Source organism: Pleurodeles waltl, chromosome 3_1 (genome assembly GCF_031143425.1).
Source record: "Pleurodeles waltl isolate 20211129_DDA chromosome 3_1, aPleWal1.hap1.20221129, whole genome shotgun sequence".
Classification (NCBI taxonomy): Eukaryota; Metazoa; Chordata; class Amphibia; order Caudata; family Salamandridae; genus Pleurodeles; species Pleurodeles waltl.
In genome coordinates this window covers 1,465,926,911-1,465,945,742 of record NC_090440.1, presented here as the reverse complement: position 1 = coordinate 1,465,945,742, position 18,832 = coordinate 1,465,926,911, and the positions used below count along the sequence as shown (strand labels likewise).

At 43.4% G+C, this 18,832-nt stretch overlaps 1 protein-coding gene across 9 annotated transcripts in view; it reads right to left on the bottom strand.

The window, feature by feature from the left end:
- The window catches only part of R3HDM1 (R3H domain containing 1), a 642,394-nt gene that overhangs the window by 20,126 nt on the left and 603,436 nt on the right, over positions 1-18,832 (bottom strand). For all 9 annotated transcript variants that reach the window (XM_069225061.1, XM_069225063.1, XM_069225066.1 and 6 more), the window contains one exon: positions 3,291-3,375. In XM_069225061.1, the coding sequence (XP_069081162.1) occupies positions 3,291-3,375 (85 nt within the window). The remainder of the gene's footprint in view (positions 1-3,290; positions 3,376-18,832) is intronic.

Genomic DNA, 18,832 nt, shown 5'->3' with positions numbered 1-18,832 from the left:
TTGTTGGAAAGGGTTAGTGTCCCTTAGATAGCCTATGACTGCAAGGAGAATATTGGAAGTAGTGATGTGTTCCAGACAATAACTAAGTTGGAAGATGTTGGATAATGGAGAGGACCCATTGGTCTGTGGTAATAGTGTCCCAATGTGAATAAAAGTGTTGTAGTCTTACCCTGATAGGTGTTGAATGGGAAGGGATAAGATGGAAGTAGTCACTGCTTTGCACTGGAGGAAGAGCCTCATGAGGCAGAGCTCTTTCCTTGTCCCTCACTGGTGTTGCCTCTATAGGAGTCTCTACAGAAGCCCCTAGAATAGGTGATGTAGACGCCTCAGATGAGGTGGTCTTGAAAGAGCCTCTATACCCGGAGCGACAAAAAGTGCCTCTGTGTGGGGGACTGAAGGGCATCCATTGCTTTTGCTGTGTCCATATCCTTTTTGAGCTTTTCAAGGGTAGTGTCCACTTGAGGCCCAAAAAGGTGCTCCTTGTTGAAGGGCATATATGAAGGAGCACTTGGTTGGCCTCTGGTTTGTAACCAGTGTAGCGCAACCAAGCATGCCTTCAGAGATGGATGCTGGTGTTAATGCTGCATGCAGCTGTGTCAGATGCATCCAGGGCACAGCATACATAATTATTAAAATCAATTCTGCCCCACAGCGACTATTTGCTGTCCTCTTTTTCTAGTGCTCATCAGTAAAAACTGGAGGAGCTCCTCAATTTTGTCCTTGTGAGCCCAGTCATATCTGGGCAACAGTGCTTGTGAGCTAGTGATACACCAATGATTGGCTGCCTGTGCAACAACCCTGTTCCCTGCAGCATCAATTTTCTCTCAAGTGGTCTGGCTGTTAGCACATTTTTGAGCAGTGGTAGCAACAACTGAGTCGGGGACCAGAGACCTAACGTATATAGGGTCAGAAGGAGGATATTTGTTTTTTTTGTCAACTCTAGGAATAATGATCCTAGACCAGATGGGCACCTTAAAGATTTCGACTGCATGCCGAAGCACGCCAGGGAGCATTGGGAGGAACAGAATATCCCTATGTGTAGAAGTAAGGGTATCGAAGAGGAAGCCCTGTTTGATATGGTCTCTATGTCATTCTACATTATGAAAATCAGCTGCTCGTGCCACTACTTGATATGAAGTAGTGTCATCTGGTGATGAGAGGCGTGCGGGGTAGATGTCAGGATCATTAGAGGGGACAGGGTTGGGATCATAAGTATCCCAATGGTCTGGGTCGTGTTGTGGCCCACCTAAATCCTCCCCAGCAAATAAAGGGGAACCCTGCAGAGTACTATGTCCGGTGTAGTTGAAGCAGGAGAATGAGGAGTGGAGGGAGGTGGAGGAGAAGCAGGAGGATGGAAAGAAGGAGGATGGAAAGAAGGTGGAGGAAGAGGTGGTGAAGGCCTACGAGGTGGACTAGTGGCCTTGTCCTTAGTTCTCTTCTTTTGAGGTGGAGGAGTGTCCAAAGCTTCCTGGATGAAAAGCTTCCTTTGCAAAAGTACAGGTGAGGATGCAATTATACGCCCTGTACCCTCCTGAATTTGGAGTTGGCACTAACGAGCCTCTATAGTCTCTAGCATAGGCTCCACAGGAGAAGGGGTAGCAGAAGACTGACCTGAGTCCCTTTGTTTCGATGAGCTCGGCTCCGTGCGCTTCGGCACCAAAGACTTTGGTCGGTGCGATTTGGTTAGCACTGAAGTGGAGTCTAGAAGTGTTCGGCTTGGAGCTGAAGCTCAGATCAAGACGTAGACTATCTCGTGGTCTGATGAAAAGGTGGTCCAAGCCAAGGATGGTGCCTTTGTCTTAGTAGATGTTTTCGGTGCCAAGCAGGTAGGTGGGGCAGCCAAAGAAGCCTTTCGGTTCAGACTAGCGCTTGTTGGCAGTGGCAGACCGGCAACCTCGAGAAGGAGCCTTTTAAGAGTAGGCCAGGAGGGGCGATGGTACTCACAGATTGCTCCAAGGTGATCTCATGGCTTTTGATGTCCGATTGGACATCGAAGCCTGAGGAGTCCCAAATGGAGAGAGTCCCCCCTCCTATTCCTCCTGTGCAAGCTCCTCCTGTGCGAGTTCCTCCCCAAAGATGTCCGGAGTCTTGTTTGTCATTTTCAATAAATATGGTCTTCGGTCCTGAAGCGTCGTCTTTGATAGGAAAAATTTGCCGGCGTCACAGGTAGCCTCTTGATGATTGGGGAGAGGCGGAGATTACACACCAAATGCTGGTCGGTGTGTGGAAATTTTTTGTGGCACTGAGGACAGAAGCAGAATGGACTCAGTTCCATCAGGTTGGTATGTCCGACAGTGCCACGTGAAAGATAGGCCTGAGTTGGGTGTAGAAGCCCCGAAGGGCATACAGTCTGTGCCCGAACCTACAAGTTGAAGCGTGCGCTAAGGTGGAAGAAGAGTGAACAAGAACAATATCATCGAAAGAAGACAAAATAGGGAAAAGGTTTCGAAAGACGGAGCAAAGACATACACATCCCAACCCGGACAGCGGAGAGAAAACAATCTAACAAAGGAGTTGATGCCCATGCGCATTGTTACCCGATCTTGTGACTCTGAGCAGTTCTTTGAAGAAAAATAACTTGCACCGCTCCGGACCAAACACTAGACGGCAGGAGAATGCAGAGCATGTGTATGTACAGCCACCGAAAACTCATTTCTTTTGTTTGTTACACTATGTACGAATGTGTTGCCTCACAATGGAACTCTATTATATATCTTGTCTGTACCAACTTTGAACACAACCAGCATTACTTCTGGACAGACTTCAACATAGCAAATTACAAGACAAATGTGACCATTCACTTTACATTAATTACTGTTACACTAAAACAGGCATCTCCACTGAGTAGCTTGTGAGCTAATAGCAGCTTTAAAGCTACCTGTAAGTAGCTCTCCTATGTGCAGCCCAGCCCACTAAACTGAAGGCTATTGCTTGGATGAGTTACCATATGTATTCCAAAATTTAAAAATGTATATTCAAGATGAAAATGTATGTAATTTTGAAGCTGATAAGATGATGTTTAGAGAGAAAAATGGTTGAATTTCCAAAATATATCTACATTCCAAGTTGATAAAACCGTTCTTTCATTACTACGGGTAACCCTGCATGTCGCACTGAGGTGCTCACTGCTGGCAGTCTTGCATTGGGTGGCCACTAAGGTAATGCTGTTCATACAACACTAATACTTTCTGTAGCTTGGCATAATTTTTATTGAATATGAGAAGCTCCAGTTACAGAAAAGGCTGGCGACCCCTGCAGTACAACATTACAAAGGTAACGTAAATACATACCTTGTTCCCCAGCGCCAAGGTCAGTTGAGGCAGCTTTTCGGGCAGGTTTTTTCCCTCTACCTCCATGCCGGTTTCCAGGGGGGCCCTGAAGGCAGAAAAGTATTACAGAAACGTAAATGAAGTTAAGAGTCACAGCATGTTAAATATTTAATATACTTTAATTTCGGTCAAAATGCATTCCACTGAAACATCACATTTTAACAAAGCTTAATATTTAAATAAATGTTAAAAACATCTCTAGGCAGTTTTTTTATTTCCACTAATGTGATGTGAATGCTTTTGCACTCAAGAACAATCAGTTAATCCCAGTAACAGCTGGATAAGGAAAGTACCACATTTATTCCAAACAAATGTTGTTTTGAAATCATGAACTGTAATTGGTTGGTTTATCTGACTGATAACATTTTCTTCTGGTAATCTGAAAGCATGGTGACTCGTGAATATTGTGTGTTGCCTCTGAACATCCCTCTATGTTTACAAGTGAAAGTAGCAAACAAGACAATAACTAAATATTTAGAAATAATGTCTTCTTTTGCCAAAGAGGTTGATGCCACTTCCTTAAGGAGCAGGACACTGTTTGTTGAACCCAGTGAATGTGTTGGGCTCTTAAATTTCCCAGAACCACTAAGGTATAAGCACCAGGGTATTTAAACAACAGCTGAAAATCAGTGGCACGTCAAGAAAAATAAGTAAAAAGCACAAAACCCAGGGAAGTTTTTCTGTTATTATTTTTCAACCTAAAATATAGATGAATATTTGTTTCAACATGACTCAAAAAATATAAGACCAAGTTAAAAGTAACCCCATAATATACTGCAAACCAAATGAAGCAGTAAAGAGGCATGTCTCATACTACTAAATGATTCACTGAAAACGTGGTAAAGGGGTTATTCCTATGATGGTGATTAAAACAGTCTGCTTATATTTAACACGTTTATTTTGAAAAAAAATCCTTACAATTAATTATTAAATCATCATACCAGTTAGTTTTGCTGGTAATAGCATAATAGGCTTCTGCACATATTTTGGTGGTCCATTTTAAATCACAACATCTATATAACGCCTTTCATTTTTAAAAACTGATTTTAAAATTAACTTTTTTGCAGTAGTTCCATGTACATAAAATGCATGAGTTTGAAGGCAGAGTACCTCTGTAGGGTCACAGAGCTTCATGGTGACATTGCATATCCTTCCGATATATTGTCTGGGTTATTTCACTCTTTATAATATATGTATCCACTTGATTTCCTTTTCCTCCACTACTCCACAGATACCAAGCAGGCACATATCTAGTTTGACTAGTTCAGCTAGTCCGATCATTTTAGCTAAAACCACTTTGTATGTTTGGATTCTGAGGCTCACATCTACAAGAAACACATGATTAGGGTGGAGACAGATCGGCTGACTGAAGATGCCACATAGGGCCTGCTTTGGAACAACAGTCAACTCTACCGTGAAAAAACACGCCAAATTTCGCTAGAGCTCATGTTTGGAAAGTGCTGCTATTCCTATATATTTTTTCACAAAAAAGCTATGAATTACTGTCTTAGATTAAAATAAACTAATGCAAACTAAACTAAGAATTCCTTCTTACCGCTGCGGCTTAGATGAGGAGTGTCATCAGATTTTGTTGTGACGGTGACTCATTACTCACCGGAGAATGTGGTCAAGAATCACATACTCACAGGCTTCCCTTTTGGAAATTAACAGAATGTGGCACTAGTACTTTCCTTATGTCTCGCTTCCAAAAAATGTACAAGTGCCTTGGCTATAATACTTAGGCCTTTCAGTTTTGAAAACGGATTTTAAAAATAACTTTTTTGCAGAACCTCAGCGTTGTACACATTTCATCACTTCATCACAACAGTAGAGATGAAAGCCAACAGAAAAAAAATAAGTGCTTTATTCCTATAATCATTAAGACACTGTGCTCCAGGTATCTAGCTCTCGAAAATGACACACAACTCTATATTACTCCAAAACCAACTTCTTGCTGTCCACTTAACTTCTGCAACAAGAGTGCAACACAGAATATAATCAAACTGTTTTTCTACAATTTATTTTCTTGCATGGATGCTCTCCTAATGCATCTCTCCTCTAAGTGATTTATTACGGATGGCGCCTGTTGTCACACTGAAAATGTGGGATAGCCTATTTTTAATGCATTAGCAGTAATATTAATGTTTGTAAAGAACTTTGTGCTCTTTACAGTTGTGACCAGTAGTAAGTGCTATAATATTAATTTACCTCTTTGTTTTTTCATTTATTATTTTGCTTAACAACCATATAAAATTATTGTTTAATGTTCTGGCTGTGCGCGACCAAAGTAATCATAGAAGTGGAATGAAAACACTTTTATAATAGTTGGTGATGACCAACAACGGTAAGAAACAAAAAATCTTTATTTTCGAAAGGTTGGTGCTAGAACATGTACTCTAACTTTGAGAAGACCTTACGTTAAAATAACTACATGTGGCCCAAAAAGTGAAGTTGGAAAAAGCAAATCTGAAACAATTTACGATGTACTATCTTAACCTATATGGTAGAAGAAAACCCTCCTGAATTAAATTAATGAGATAAGGGCAACATTTAACAGTCAGGAAACTGCTAAAGTGCACCCTCTAATACGTTTGAATACGAATAGAAATTGGAGTACATAAAAGCTTTTTAAGCAAGTAGATTCACAGGTTTGTGTTAAGGATTTATTCACCGTCTGGCTTATGCTAGTCTTGGCCTGACAACATCTTTTTAGCACTTTTGAGCAAAGATAATTTACTAAGTGCTTAGGATGAGCAAAACTCCAGTAGTATATCCTGCTCACACTGTGCATGGCGTGTGTTTGAGGCAGCAACAAAATCTTCAGAGTGTGATCTCAATTATGTCATTATATGGCTTCGGAAACCTTTCTCTTGTGGGGCTTTCTTTGAGAGTGTCACCTCATGCTTTCATGCAAAAGCTCAAAGTATACCTGTGGGCCGAATACTGTATCTCTGCTGTAAGGAAAAAAGGTTCTAAAGCTTCTGCTGGACATTCAGTTTAAAGTGTCATCTGTAACCTAAAAAATGGTGCGTGGACAAGCCATGCTAGAATCCATGGGCAGAGGGGTTTGAACTATCTGATGTTTTGCCGACAACGCAATTAAGCAGCAATGGTCCTTCTTGACCAGTTTGTGATTTTGTTGAATTTGAAAGAGATTCATCAGACTTTTTCAGGATGCCAGAGACACACTTGCTTATTTCAAGGAAGTGGTAGATGTTTAACATAGTTCCTGCCCACACATATCCAGATGTTCAGTGTTTGTCCAGAAGAATCTACAACGTTTAAGAAGAGATTATGTGCTTTTGTAAGCAATTAAAAGACTAACCTGGATCTAAAAACAAACAAACAAAAACACTGGATCCTACTTATATTGAACGTTTACAGTACTCGTCTTTCTTCAGGTAGAGCTGAAAAGACAAACACTGCTTCAAATAAGCACAGATCAAAAGAAATGGTCGGGCTGACCGATTTTGGTGCAGTTTGTATATTATGAGGGTTGCTGAAAATGTAGTTGGAATGTTATCGATTTCATTGAGGCCCTCCTGATGAGGGCTTAAGGCCTTGATAAAAAGTTATTACACAATCTCTTTGGTAAATGAGGAGGTAACTGTTGTAAATATTCATTCCAGCTACATTCATAACTGGTAGTGTGTGTCCTTCATGCAGTGTCTGATAAGAATGTTTATTGTCTCTTACCACAACTTGGACTCTTTCCTAACAAATCTTTTCTTGAGCTGTATTCCATGGGGATTAAAACGGGGACATTCAAAGCATGAAAACGGAGGGTCAATCCACAACATTATCCACATAAGATACTTTGACATGCAGTGATTCTGACTAGAGGTGATGTACATAGTGGTTACCCCAGTATCCAGAAAGGATAAAGCCCTCGTGAAACTGTGTTGGACAAGCCTTAATTATTAAGATAAAAGTACAACACAGTGAATTTTTAAAAGTTTTTTTTTTTTTTTTTTTTTTAACAGATCTTGCCCTCTCTACAGCCTTTTCAAACTTGGCTTTTAAACCTTTGTCCGAATGTTTAAGCCCCACTGCAATGACATAACGTAAAGCGCCCTAGGCATTTGCACCAGAATACTGGGTAGTACTGATGTTCTCTTTTTTTTCTTTTTTTTTTTTTATTGTTTTATTTTTTTCCCAGAGGGAGGGGGTTACATAAGAGAAAAAAAGAGGAAGACATAATATATCCGTGCAAAGAAAGCAGAGTAAACAAAACAAAGGGAGAAAGAAGACCTTAAAAAAATACAACAGTTATATATATCACATATCGAAACAATTAAATTATTATTATTATTTATTTTTTTTAAACTGTATCTTGATATTCCAACCATCTAGTCAGTGGTGCCCACATTCGTTCTCCTCTATGTCTCTTCTTATGACCCTTTAACTTATAAAGACTTAATTCAGTATTATAGATGGTAAGTAATCTAGAGCGCCAACCCTCAAACGTGGGGGGTTCTTTTTTGAGCCAATCTGTAGCAATACATAAGCGGTATATTGCCATAGACAAAAATAAAAATCGCCTTATTTTATACAGTGCCGGTTCCATACTTTCAGGTGAGTCCACGACTCCCAATACTACCAGCATAACAGTAACCCGAATATTGCAATGTGTGATCATCTTAAGGAATACCTCTATCTCATTTAATATTCCCTGCAACATTGGGCATACAAAAAACATATGCGTTATCTCAGCTTCAACTTCCCCACATCGATTGCAGCTTCCAGAGGATATTCCCCACTTTGTCAGTTTTGCTGGAGTATAATATAAGTCCATCAGTGTTTTGTAATGCTGGGTTTTCAAATTAGCTGATAGAAATGTTGTCTCAGCCATGGCTAGGGATTGATCCACCCACTCTCCAGCCACCCCCAATCGTGCAATCCATCGCTCATTCTGTTGTGCCATATCATCTACTTGTAACTCTGTTAGTAGCTTATATAGCTTACCAATCTTTGCCCCATTTTTTACAGCCTCAACTACCGGGATCTCCGACAACTGTACCCTACCGTACTTCTGAGACTGTAAAAAATTTTCGTATTTGCAAAAATTAAAAAAAATGGGTCTTAGGTAAGCCAAATTGAGACTGCAACTCCGTAAATGATTTACAACCGGATTTACAATACAAGTCTCCGACTTTATTTATTCCCCTAGATCGCCAAAAATCTAGTATGGGATCCCTAAAGATATGATTTGGGATAGCTGAGAATTTCACTGGTGTATAAGCCGTAATCTTTCCCAGTCCCATACTCCGTTTTATCTGAGCCCAAACCTTAAAAGCGGACAAAAAAGGCTTAAATCTTACTTTTTTGAAGTAACTTGGTTCCTCAAATTTTGATAACCAACCACTTGCCTCCCCACCCGCCATCATAGTATAAATAGAGGTTAATTTTACTTCTTCATTACCCTTAAACCTTCCCCTTATAAGTTCATCCATATGTTGAAGTCAACAGGCGTAGTAATACAGTGTAAAATTAGGGACTGACCACCCGCCTCGATCTTTGGGAAGTGTCATATACTTCATTGCCCTTCTCGTTTTAGCATATCCCCATAAAAAATTATTCCCCATCTTTTCCAATCTTTTAAGCCATTTTTTATCAACCTCAAGGGGAATAGCCCGAAATAAATATAGGATTTTTGGCAGAACCATCATTTTCAATACATTACAACGACCCTCTAGTGATAAGTGCAAATTATGCATTCGGTCTAAATCCCTCTTTATTCTATTTAATAGTGGGATAAAATTGATTTCCACCAACCGATTAACCACTGATGTAATCTTCACCCCCAAATATACTGCTTCAGATACCAATCGTCTATCTACTAGTGAAACGTGGCCAGAACATACTATTTGTGTTTTATCTGAATTCAGCTTATATCCGGAGTATCTTCCAAACTCTCTTGCCTCTATTTCTATTGCCTTAATAGCTTCCTCCGTATTGCTTGTCACTATAGCTACATCATCAGCATATGCAAACACCTTATATGTTTCTCCATGATATAATAAAGGTTGAATATTTTTACATTCTTCTAATCTCAGCAAGAAAGAATCAATATATAGCGCAAAGAGCAAGGGGGAGCATGGGCACCCTTGTCTAGTCCCCCTAGAGATTAAGATAATATCTGAATCCAAACCAGCAATGCTTATTCTAGCTTTTGGGGCTACATATAAAGATTTTATAGCTGTAATATATCCGCTCCCTATACCTTTCCAGCGCATAACTTCCCATAGAAACTTCCACGATACACAATCAAATGCCTTCTCGGCATCCAAAAGTAATAATCCTAGATTTGTTTGATATAGTTCTGCAAGATCAAGCATGGCTATTATTCTTCTTATATGATCTATTGTATCTCTACCTGGAATAAACCCATGTTGTTGTTTTCTAACCAGCCTGACTATCACATTTGCCAATCTACTGGCCAAAATCTTTGCATAAATCTTTCCATCTACGTTTAGCAAGGATATGGGTCTATATGAACTGGGGAACTCTGTTGATTTATCCTTTTTTTTTAGCACTATAATACTTGCACATTCCCATGATAGAGGTGCCTGACCTGCCTGTGCTATACAAAAAATGCTATGCATATCCTTTTTAATGTCTATCAGGAAGGTCTTGTAAAATTCAAGTGGTATTGCATCCGGCCCAGCAGCTTTCCCTGTTGCCAGGGAGCTTACTGCCTCAATTATCTCATCAATACGAATTGGTGCATCTAGTGTAATTTGTTCTTCAGAAGAAAGCCTTACACTTTTTAATTCCCCCAGAAATTCACTAACCTTTTTTTGTAGCTGTTCAGAATACACTATATCTTCACTATACAACTCCTGATAGTAATCCTTAAAGACCTCTAGAATTCCTTCTAACTCTGTACGTTTCCGCCCATTACCATCAATTATACTCAAAACGTTCTGTTTGACTGCCTTTTGTCTGACCCGTCTAGCTAGGACTTTTCCTGTGGATTCACCATATTCATAGCACTCCAATCGGTGACTTTGATAGACGGCTGCCACTATTTTATTCAAATAAGCATTTATTTTAGCCTTAAGAATCGCCATTTGGGTCTGAGTGAGAGTAATGTCTTCTCTACCAGTAATTTTACTAGCTAATTCCCTCTCTTTTATTATTAATCTTTCTTGAAGTTCTACAATTTCCTTCCCCCTAATTTTCTGTATTCCCAAACTGTAGCTAAGAGTTTCACCTCTCACTGCAGCTTTAAATGAATCCCATACCATCCCCGGATCTGCGTATTCCTATTAATATAAAAAAAGTGGTGAATCCACTCTTTCATATGGGATATATATCCTGGGTCATCCAACAATTTACTATCAAATGTCCATACACGACGCGGATTAGATGGTCCCTTAATTGTTATAGACAATATTAATGGATTATGATCTGATAAGAATCTGGGTTTGCATTCTATTTCAGCCCCATGAATTAAGTTTTGTGATACAAAAAAATAATCCAACCTTACCAATTTGGCATGTGGGAACGAGTAATAGGTATACCCTGGATCTAAAGTTTTAATATTTTCCCAGACATCTCTCAACCCATGCTCCCTTACTAACCTCCTTAGAGCTTTCCATACTTTAGGCGTTCGTCCCTGATATAAACTCTGAGTGCCCATGCTCCTACTACCTACCTCTAAGTGTATATTTAAATCGCCACAAATGATTATTGGTAAGGGCCATCCAACTAGTTCCATGTTCAACGTATCCAGAGGCTCAGCCTCGTCCAAGACTGATCCATATATAGTACAGAGGGTAAATTTAAATGTATTCACGGATAATTCTAAGAGAGCCCACCGCCCATCATTACTTGCTCGAGATCTACAAACTTGTACATTGTTATTTCTGGCAAGTATCGTCACCCCATGTGTCGATACCTCCTGTCTGGTACAAACAAGAGGCGTCAACCCAAGCTCTCGTATGAGCTCTCGCTTGCTCCATGCAATGTGTGTTTCCTGCAAACAATATAAATCTGATTTAATTAGTTTAAGACCAGCTGCTACTCTTTTCCTTTTCTGAGGGCTATTTAGACCGCAAATGTTCAATGTACAAATCCTTAATCTATTTGCCATATCACTCAGTTTGATATACTAATCTCACGTCAACACTTTCTCCCTTAAAGGAACCATCTTGTTGATATTGAATCCTATACATGCTCTTCATTTGATATGTCTTCATTAAATTGTTCTGAGCATTTATGCCTATATTAGTACCCCCCCACTCCCCACCACCCCTCTCCCCCCTCTCCCATCCTCCTGCCCCTTGCACCCCAATCCTACTACCAACCACCCCCCCCACCCCCCTGCAACCCTTACCCCTACCCTTACACCCAATTTATAGAGAGTATGGGATCTCACTGTCCCTAATGATGGTAAAGCCTCCGCTCCGACCATCCCTACCCAGTGCGTGATTTTTCTTTTCTTTTTTCCTTTTCTCCCTTTCTTTGCCTTTATCTCTCTCTATCTAACCTTGTTGTAGCCAACTACAAAATATTTTCCCTTTTTTTTTTTTTCCCCCTAAAGGGGGGATTAATCCTAAAAGGCTTCTTTCTTACCCCTGGCTTGACTTCTCAGGGCTTAACTCCTAACCCTCTCTACTTTACCCCCACCCCTATGCCCCAATCCAGAAAACCTATCTTAGGAAACCGGACTGTTAAGTCCACCCAAAAAAGCCCTTGCTTTCTCCTCTGTCGTGAAGTAGTGAGTCCTGTTATCCATTACTACTTTCAGTTTAGCCGGATTTAATAAAAAAACCTGCTCCCCCTTACTTTGAAGTGGCTGAATTAACTGCCGGAGCCTCCACCTTTTTTCAACAGTATTATGGCAATAGTCTGGTCTCACAAAAAACTCACATCCCTTAGCCTTACTTCTAGCATTGGGTCGAGCTCGATCGTATATAGCCTGCCTTGCCTGATAATTAAGCAAAGAAATTAATATTACTCTAGGTCTACCACTTCCTCCTTCTGAGTTTGGTCCTATTTTGCTAAAAGGAAATCAATGGGCTCTTTGAACCTCTTTGTCCCAATCCCACTGGTGTAAATCCGGAAAAGCTTCCTTAAAAAGTGCGACCATAAAGCTATGTGTGTCTGATCCTTCAAGTCCTTCTGGTACACCCAAGACGCGCAAATTATTCCTCCTCATTCTGTCCTCTAAATCTGTCAATTTCCACTGAGTGTCCTCAAGTTGTTTCTCCATCACTTCTCGAGATGACTGGTGGGCTCCAGCCTCATCCTCCAGACGCGAGATCCGGGTCTCTGCTTCTTCCATCCGTGTAGTAAACTCTGAACATGTCTTGGCTACTCGACGAATTTGGATTTGCATCTTGCGGCAAGCCATTTGAGTCCTACGGCTCTCTAATTTAGATTCCTCTCAGTGTTCCATAATGCTTTGATATATGGTTTCCAGTGACACAGGATTAGGCTGTTTTTCACCATCATCATATAGAGTTAAATCATCTTTGGAATACTCCCACTGAAGCCCCTGAAGACCCTTATTGTCCAATGGGTTAGTGGAGTGCTTATTAAGTCCTACTTGCTCACTTCTCTTCCTCTGTTTTTTCCTAACGGTAGCACTCCTGCTACTCTCCTGTAATTCCTCTCCCAGTGCCAAGGAGGATACCTCAGATTCAAATTCAGAAGAAGTTTTATCCGCCTCCAAATCCAGCTGCTCGTTACTTGACCAACTTGAATGATCTGATAGTGAGAAAAACTTGTCTCCTATTATTATCTCATTATCACGTAATTCCACCGGCCTCCGCTCCACCTGTGATAATGTCCTAGCGCTTTGTGCGCCCACCCTCTGCTCCCTCTGCTCTATCTGACTCCTGGTGACTTGTAAAGTTTCCACGTCAACAACATCACTCTGCCCACCTTCATACGGGGGGGGCCCATCTCTAGCCGCTATCTCCTCGGTTACCAGAGGATCGGCCTCCTCCACGGCGGCAGGGGGGGGGGGAGGGTACCCCCCACCAGTATGTCCTTCCCTTTCTCAAAATACCTGTCCAGTGAAGCACTCTTGTTTTTGGAGACAACCTTCTCACCTAAGCCTTGTTTTATATCCGTACCCCCCCCCCCCTGCCGAGCTGACAAGCTTACTCTTACCGGCTTGCCTCGTCCAGACAGTCACATTTTTCACTCCCTTGGGTGGCATTTTTACTTTTTTTTAAAAAAATTTTTATACAAAATGCGTTATTGTAATATACGCCCAGTGTCAAATATTTGTAATAGAATAAAGAAACTCTGACCGTTTTTTGAGTCCACGTCGAAAATTGCCCCCAATTGGCACCCGTGAGCTCAGACCTGTAGTTGTCTCCAGGTAGGAACAGGAGCAGTCCAGACCGCATCCCGGGGAGGCACTTTTGCAATCCTTTTAGCCTTCGTCAACAAATCCTCGTAGTTTTGCTTCTCCCAGAGAGGAAAAAAGCCCCGCAGAAAACCAGGAGCCAAGTAGCCTAAAACAATCCTCCCTTGAAGAGCAGTCCTTCAAAAAACGATACCATCCGCAATATTTCCCCTGTGCCGTTCCTCCTGACAGCCCTGGGACAGTCGTCCCCTAAAAGAGAGAAGGAGCAGGTAAAGCAACGCGAGTCAACACAGTGCCGCTACAATGTCGCTACATTGTTTCCTGTAAGCGCGGCTGCCGGAGGAGGCTCCGACCCGCGGGAGAGCTGCTGCAGCACTGGGAGGTTTCCCTGGTCGGAGCAGACGCTTCGCGGCTGCGTTACGCGGCCGCCATCTTGCTCTCCCTAACCTCCGTAGTACTGATGTTCTCAATGCGGTTATCACCTCGATGCCAATTGTGTCTCATGGTGGGATTACTGGCACCAACATTCCCCACATTTTCGCCAGTAGGACTTTAGAATAGCGATATTATTGTCAAAATGAATACCTACTCCGGCGCGCAAGGTATGACTACGTTGAATAATTGTGGGAATAGTGCCGTGTTCCCTCTGCCCATGAGGAGAGTCGAAGTGGTTCGTATTGTGCCAGGAGGTGGATGAAGACACTCTTAGGCCTCTACCAACAGTGCTTCTAACTTCCTGGCATGCTCCAAACATGCCTTAGTCAGAACCCTTCCCTGCCTCGGTGTCCCACTGCACTTACTACTGTAAAAAAAATATATATCTCTCACTGGGAAAGTGAGTATGCGACAGGACAAAATACAAAGTGAATGAGAATCTTTGCTGCCCTCCGGCAACGAGAAACAGGTTAAATAACGAAAGTAAAGGCATTCCAAGCTGTTTTCAATTTAAAACTCCAGTCAAAAGTCAAGTTTTCTTCAAGGAAACATTAAAATTGCTCTGACGTAACTGTAGGAAGCTGGCCTGGTGCGTGGTAAGTATCTATGGTGTTATCACCTTATACGAGGTCCAGGTGTCCCCTATTAGTGAAGTGTAGGCAGTGAATAGGGATCCAGAGCTCTCTAGACGTAGCTGTGGATAAGCAGCGAAGACTTATCTAGGAGACATGCAAAGCTTGTACAATATCACTATAGTCACACAGCACTTACATACATGTAAGAACCACACTGTGTTACAAAATTAAATGCACTTTATTATAGTAACACAAATACTAGAATACTGAATAGGCAATCCCCCGATTGGAGATAAGGAAACACACTATTAGAGGAGAGCCAAACCATATACTAAGAAAGTAGAATGTGAAAGACGGTCCCCCACCCAAGTATGTGGAATCAGTAGAAGGGTGGTGGAGGAATTAGGAACCCCAAAAGGTAAGTACCAGGGTGACCCCAGCGACCAGGAGAGGTAACTACCTGGCTTTCCCAAAAACCAACAGGAGGACTTTGGAAAAGGATTATGCAAGTCCAAACCAAGACTGGAAGAACCCAAAGGTGGATCCTCACAGAAGAGGGCCTACAAAGGAAGGGGACTAAGTCCAGTTCATGTTGGAGTGTCCGGTTTGGCAGGAGCCACTACCCACCCTTCTGTGGATGCGGGACCAAGCTGATGGTGAATGAAGAAGGCCAGCAGTGCAGCACTGGAGATGAACAGGTGTCCCAGAAGTGATGCAAGTGATGTCCCTCGTTGGCGGTTGAGATGCAGTCGGTTAGTGGTGCTGGAAAACCACCAACAAGCCTTGGAAAATGCAAGAGACTGAGAAGAATTTTGCAAGGCTGGAGAGCACCAGCAAGGTAAGGGGACTCGACCCAAGGAGGAAAGTCCGGGGTGACTCTCACCAGCTGGGAGACTCACAAGAAGAGGAGACAGTCCCTAGAGGCAACACACTGGCAGCAGGCACAGGAGTTGCAGTGAGATCCACTCAACACACCTGAAAAGGAGTCCCACGTCGCTGGAGCAGTAGGCAGGAGACTCTGCTTTTTAGGAAGGGGTGCTGGAGCCTGGGGCTACACTGATCCTGAAGACCCCTTGGAGGATGAGCAAACAAGCCTTGTTAGCTGCAAAAGTCATGGCGCACAGGGGTACTGTCCTGCAAAGAGAGGCAAGGGCTTACCATCTCCTAAGTTGGACATCTGGTAGAGAGGATCAAGGGGACCACTCCAATCAACCTCCTGTGATGCAGGATCCATACAGTTCTGGAGGAGAGCAGATCCATGCAGCCAGTCATTGCAGTTGATGCCTGCAGATGCATGGCAGTGACTCCTTCACTCCAAGGGAGATTCAGGATGCACAGCCAGGGAAATGTTGAAGTTGCTGAAAGGAGCCTGAGAAACAGTCTTGCAGAGCGGAGTTGCCGATGTAGTTGCAGATTGTCGGTTCCTGCAGGGACCAGTTGCAGACCCAGTGGCCATAACATAAAGTAAACGGTGCAGAGGAGTCCTTCTGAAATCTTGCACGTCGAATCTGAGGAACCAAACCAAGAGGAAGACCATAAATAGCCCAGGAAGGGGGACTGGTCACCTAGCAGGATGCCCACCTATCAGGAGGGGGCTGACATATCACCTACCTGACCTGGCCACTCAGATGCTCCCAGGGGCCTCTGCACATCTTGGATTCAAGATGGCAGAATCAAGTGGCCACCTGGAGGAGCTCTGGGCACCACCCCTGGGTGGTGATGGACAGGGGACTTTTCACTCCCCTTTCCTTTGTCCAGATTACCACCAGAGCAGGGACCGGAGGCTCCTGGACTGGTGCAAACCGGTTTATGCAAGGAGGGCACCAAATGTGCCCTTCAAAGCATACTGGTGGCTTGGGGAGGCTACCTCTCTCAAGCCATGTCACACCTATTTCCAAGGGGAGAGGGTGTTGCCTCACTCTCCCACAGGATATCCTTTGTTCGGCCTTGCCCTGCTTGAGCTGGTCAAGCAGCAGGAGGGCAGAAACCTGTCTGGAGGGAGGCAGTAGCGCTGGGCACTTACAAAACCCTGATAAGACAAGTTGGAGCAATGTTGGGGGCTCCTGTAAGGAGCACCCAGCGTGCATGGAATCATACAACCAATACTGGCAACAATATTGGGTTATGATTCCGACATGTCTGATACCAAATATGTCCAGGTTTGGAGTTGTCACTATGTAGCTCAACACAGGTAGTGAGTGACCTGTGTCCAGTAGACTGGAAAATAGGCTTCCCCACACTTACGAAGTCCAGTGCAATGGAGCTAGAGTTCGTAGGAGCATTTCTGCTCATGCAGGGGTGCCCTCACACACACAGGTACCTGCACCCTGCACTCTTGGGCTAGGAGGGCCTACCATAGGGGTGACTTGCAGTGACCTGGTGCAATGTTTCATAGTGAAAGGGTGCATGCACCTTTTCACGCAGGCTGCACTGGCACGCCTGCAGACACAATTTGCATGGGCTCCAATGGGAGGCATAATACATGCTGCAGGCAATGGGGAACCCCTGTTGCCTCAATTTCCTGGGTACCTAAGTACTATATACTAGGGACTTACATGGAGGCACCAGTCTGCCAACTGTTGAGTGTGCAAAGTCCTAAGCAACCAGAGAGCAAAATCACTGGGGTCCTGGTTAGCAGCATCCCAGTGAAAACTGTCAACGCATACTGCCAGGCAAAAAGTAGGGGTAACCATGCCAAAAAGAGGGTATTTTCCTACAGTTACCAGGAATACAAAATGTTTTTTTGATAAACAATTTTTATTAATTTTTCTAATCAAGAGTGTCACAAGCAGTTTAGTCATGTAGAAGTTACCAGTAAAGATTAATACAGAGACAGACTCACAAAGTACAGTAGAACAAGCACATTAAGCGATAAGGCATTGCACAAAGAGCATCACATCGGCAGGTCAGATCCAAGCATCCCCACTAATTACCCCAGATCTGTTCAGGGACAACCTCTGGACCCCCAAACACTGGTGTCCCCTGTTGCGCACACCAATCCACCTCACATCTCCACTTCGAAGGCATAGGGGACGATCTCTTCCAATGAGCTGCAATGTCTCGCTTGGCCACCACAGTAGGCATACCCAAACAAGCCCAATCTGCCCTCGACGCCCTTGAAAAGACCCCCAGCAGCAACATCAGTGGTGACAGGTACACCTCCTAACCCAGCACCCCCAACAACTCTCCCACAATGGCAGTCCAGTAACTCTGGATGGCAGGACACGACCAGACTATGTGATAAAAATCAGCAGGGCGCAGGAACACCAGGGACAGATGAGACTTGGGAGGAGGCCCGTCTGGTGCAAGCGGTCCGGAGTAGGTGAGCGCACTAGAGATAATAGGTCTGTACTAGGCACAGTCTGGAGGAGATCGGTATGACTCGAGGGGCCATCAGTGCATCGTGCCAGTCCTCGTCCTCTAAAGGTCCTGGCCAAACCTCCCATCGGGTCCTAAGGTGTACTGGAGGCATTGATGACCAAGGTATGGTAGATCTGGGAAACATTGCCTCCCTCCCCCTACTACGCAAATGAGGAGTTTAGCTTCTAGAGGTCTGAATTCAGGGAAGAGGGTATTTCTTGGTATTGGGGGGGGAGTGGGTGTAGTGCATATCGTAATTGTAAATACTTGTAGAATTGCAACGAGGAAAGTGTTTATGTTTCCTGAAGCTCTTGAAGGGAACACATGTTTGCGCCGGTCCATAAGTCACCCAGTTATGTAATGGCGATGGTATCCCAACCCACAAAGTCCTCTAGTGTCACTACATCATGCAGCGACGTTGTGTACCACAGGGGAGTTTGTTGCGTGGATTTGGAATCCTATTTTGCGTGGCAGAACGCCACTCTCCAAGCAAGGAAGTGCACTTGAGTCACACCCGGGGTAGCGGTGGGGATTGGAGTTCCATACAACATAGCCATAATTTAGGGAAACCCCAGCGGAGCCAGCTCCACCTGATAGGTGGGGTCTGACCAACCCCCACTGAACCAGTCATTGATTACCAGAAGTTGAGGGGCTAAGTAGTAGAGACCCAGACTGGCAATACCTAGACTGCCATCATATGGCACCCGCTGACAGCAAGCACCAGTCGTGTCCTGGAGTTGTGTCAAAGAAAAGATGTTACCATTGTGGCCCAAGTCTATGAACCAGCGGCGAGGCAACAGTAATGG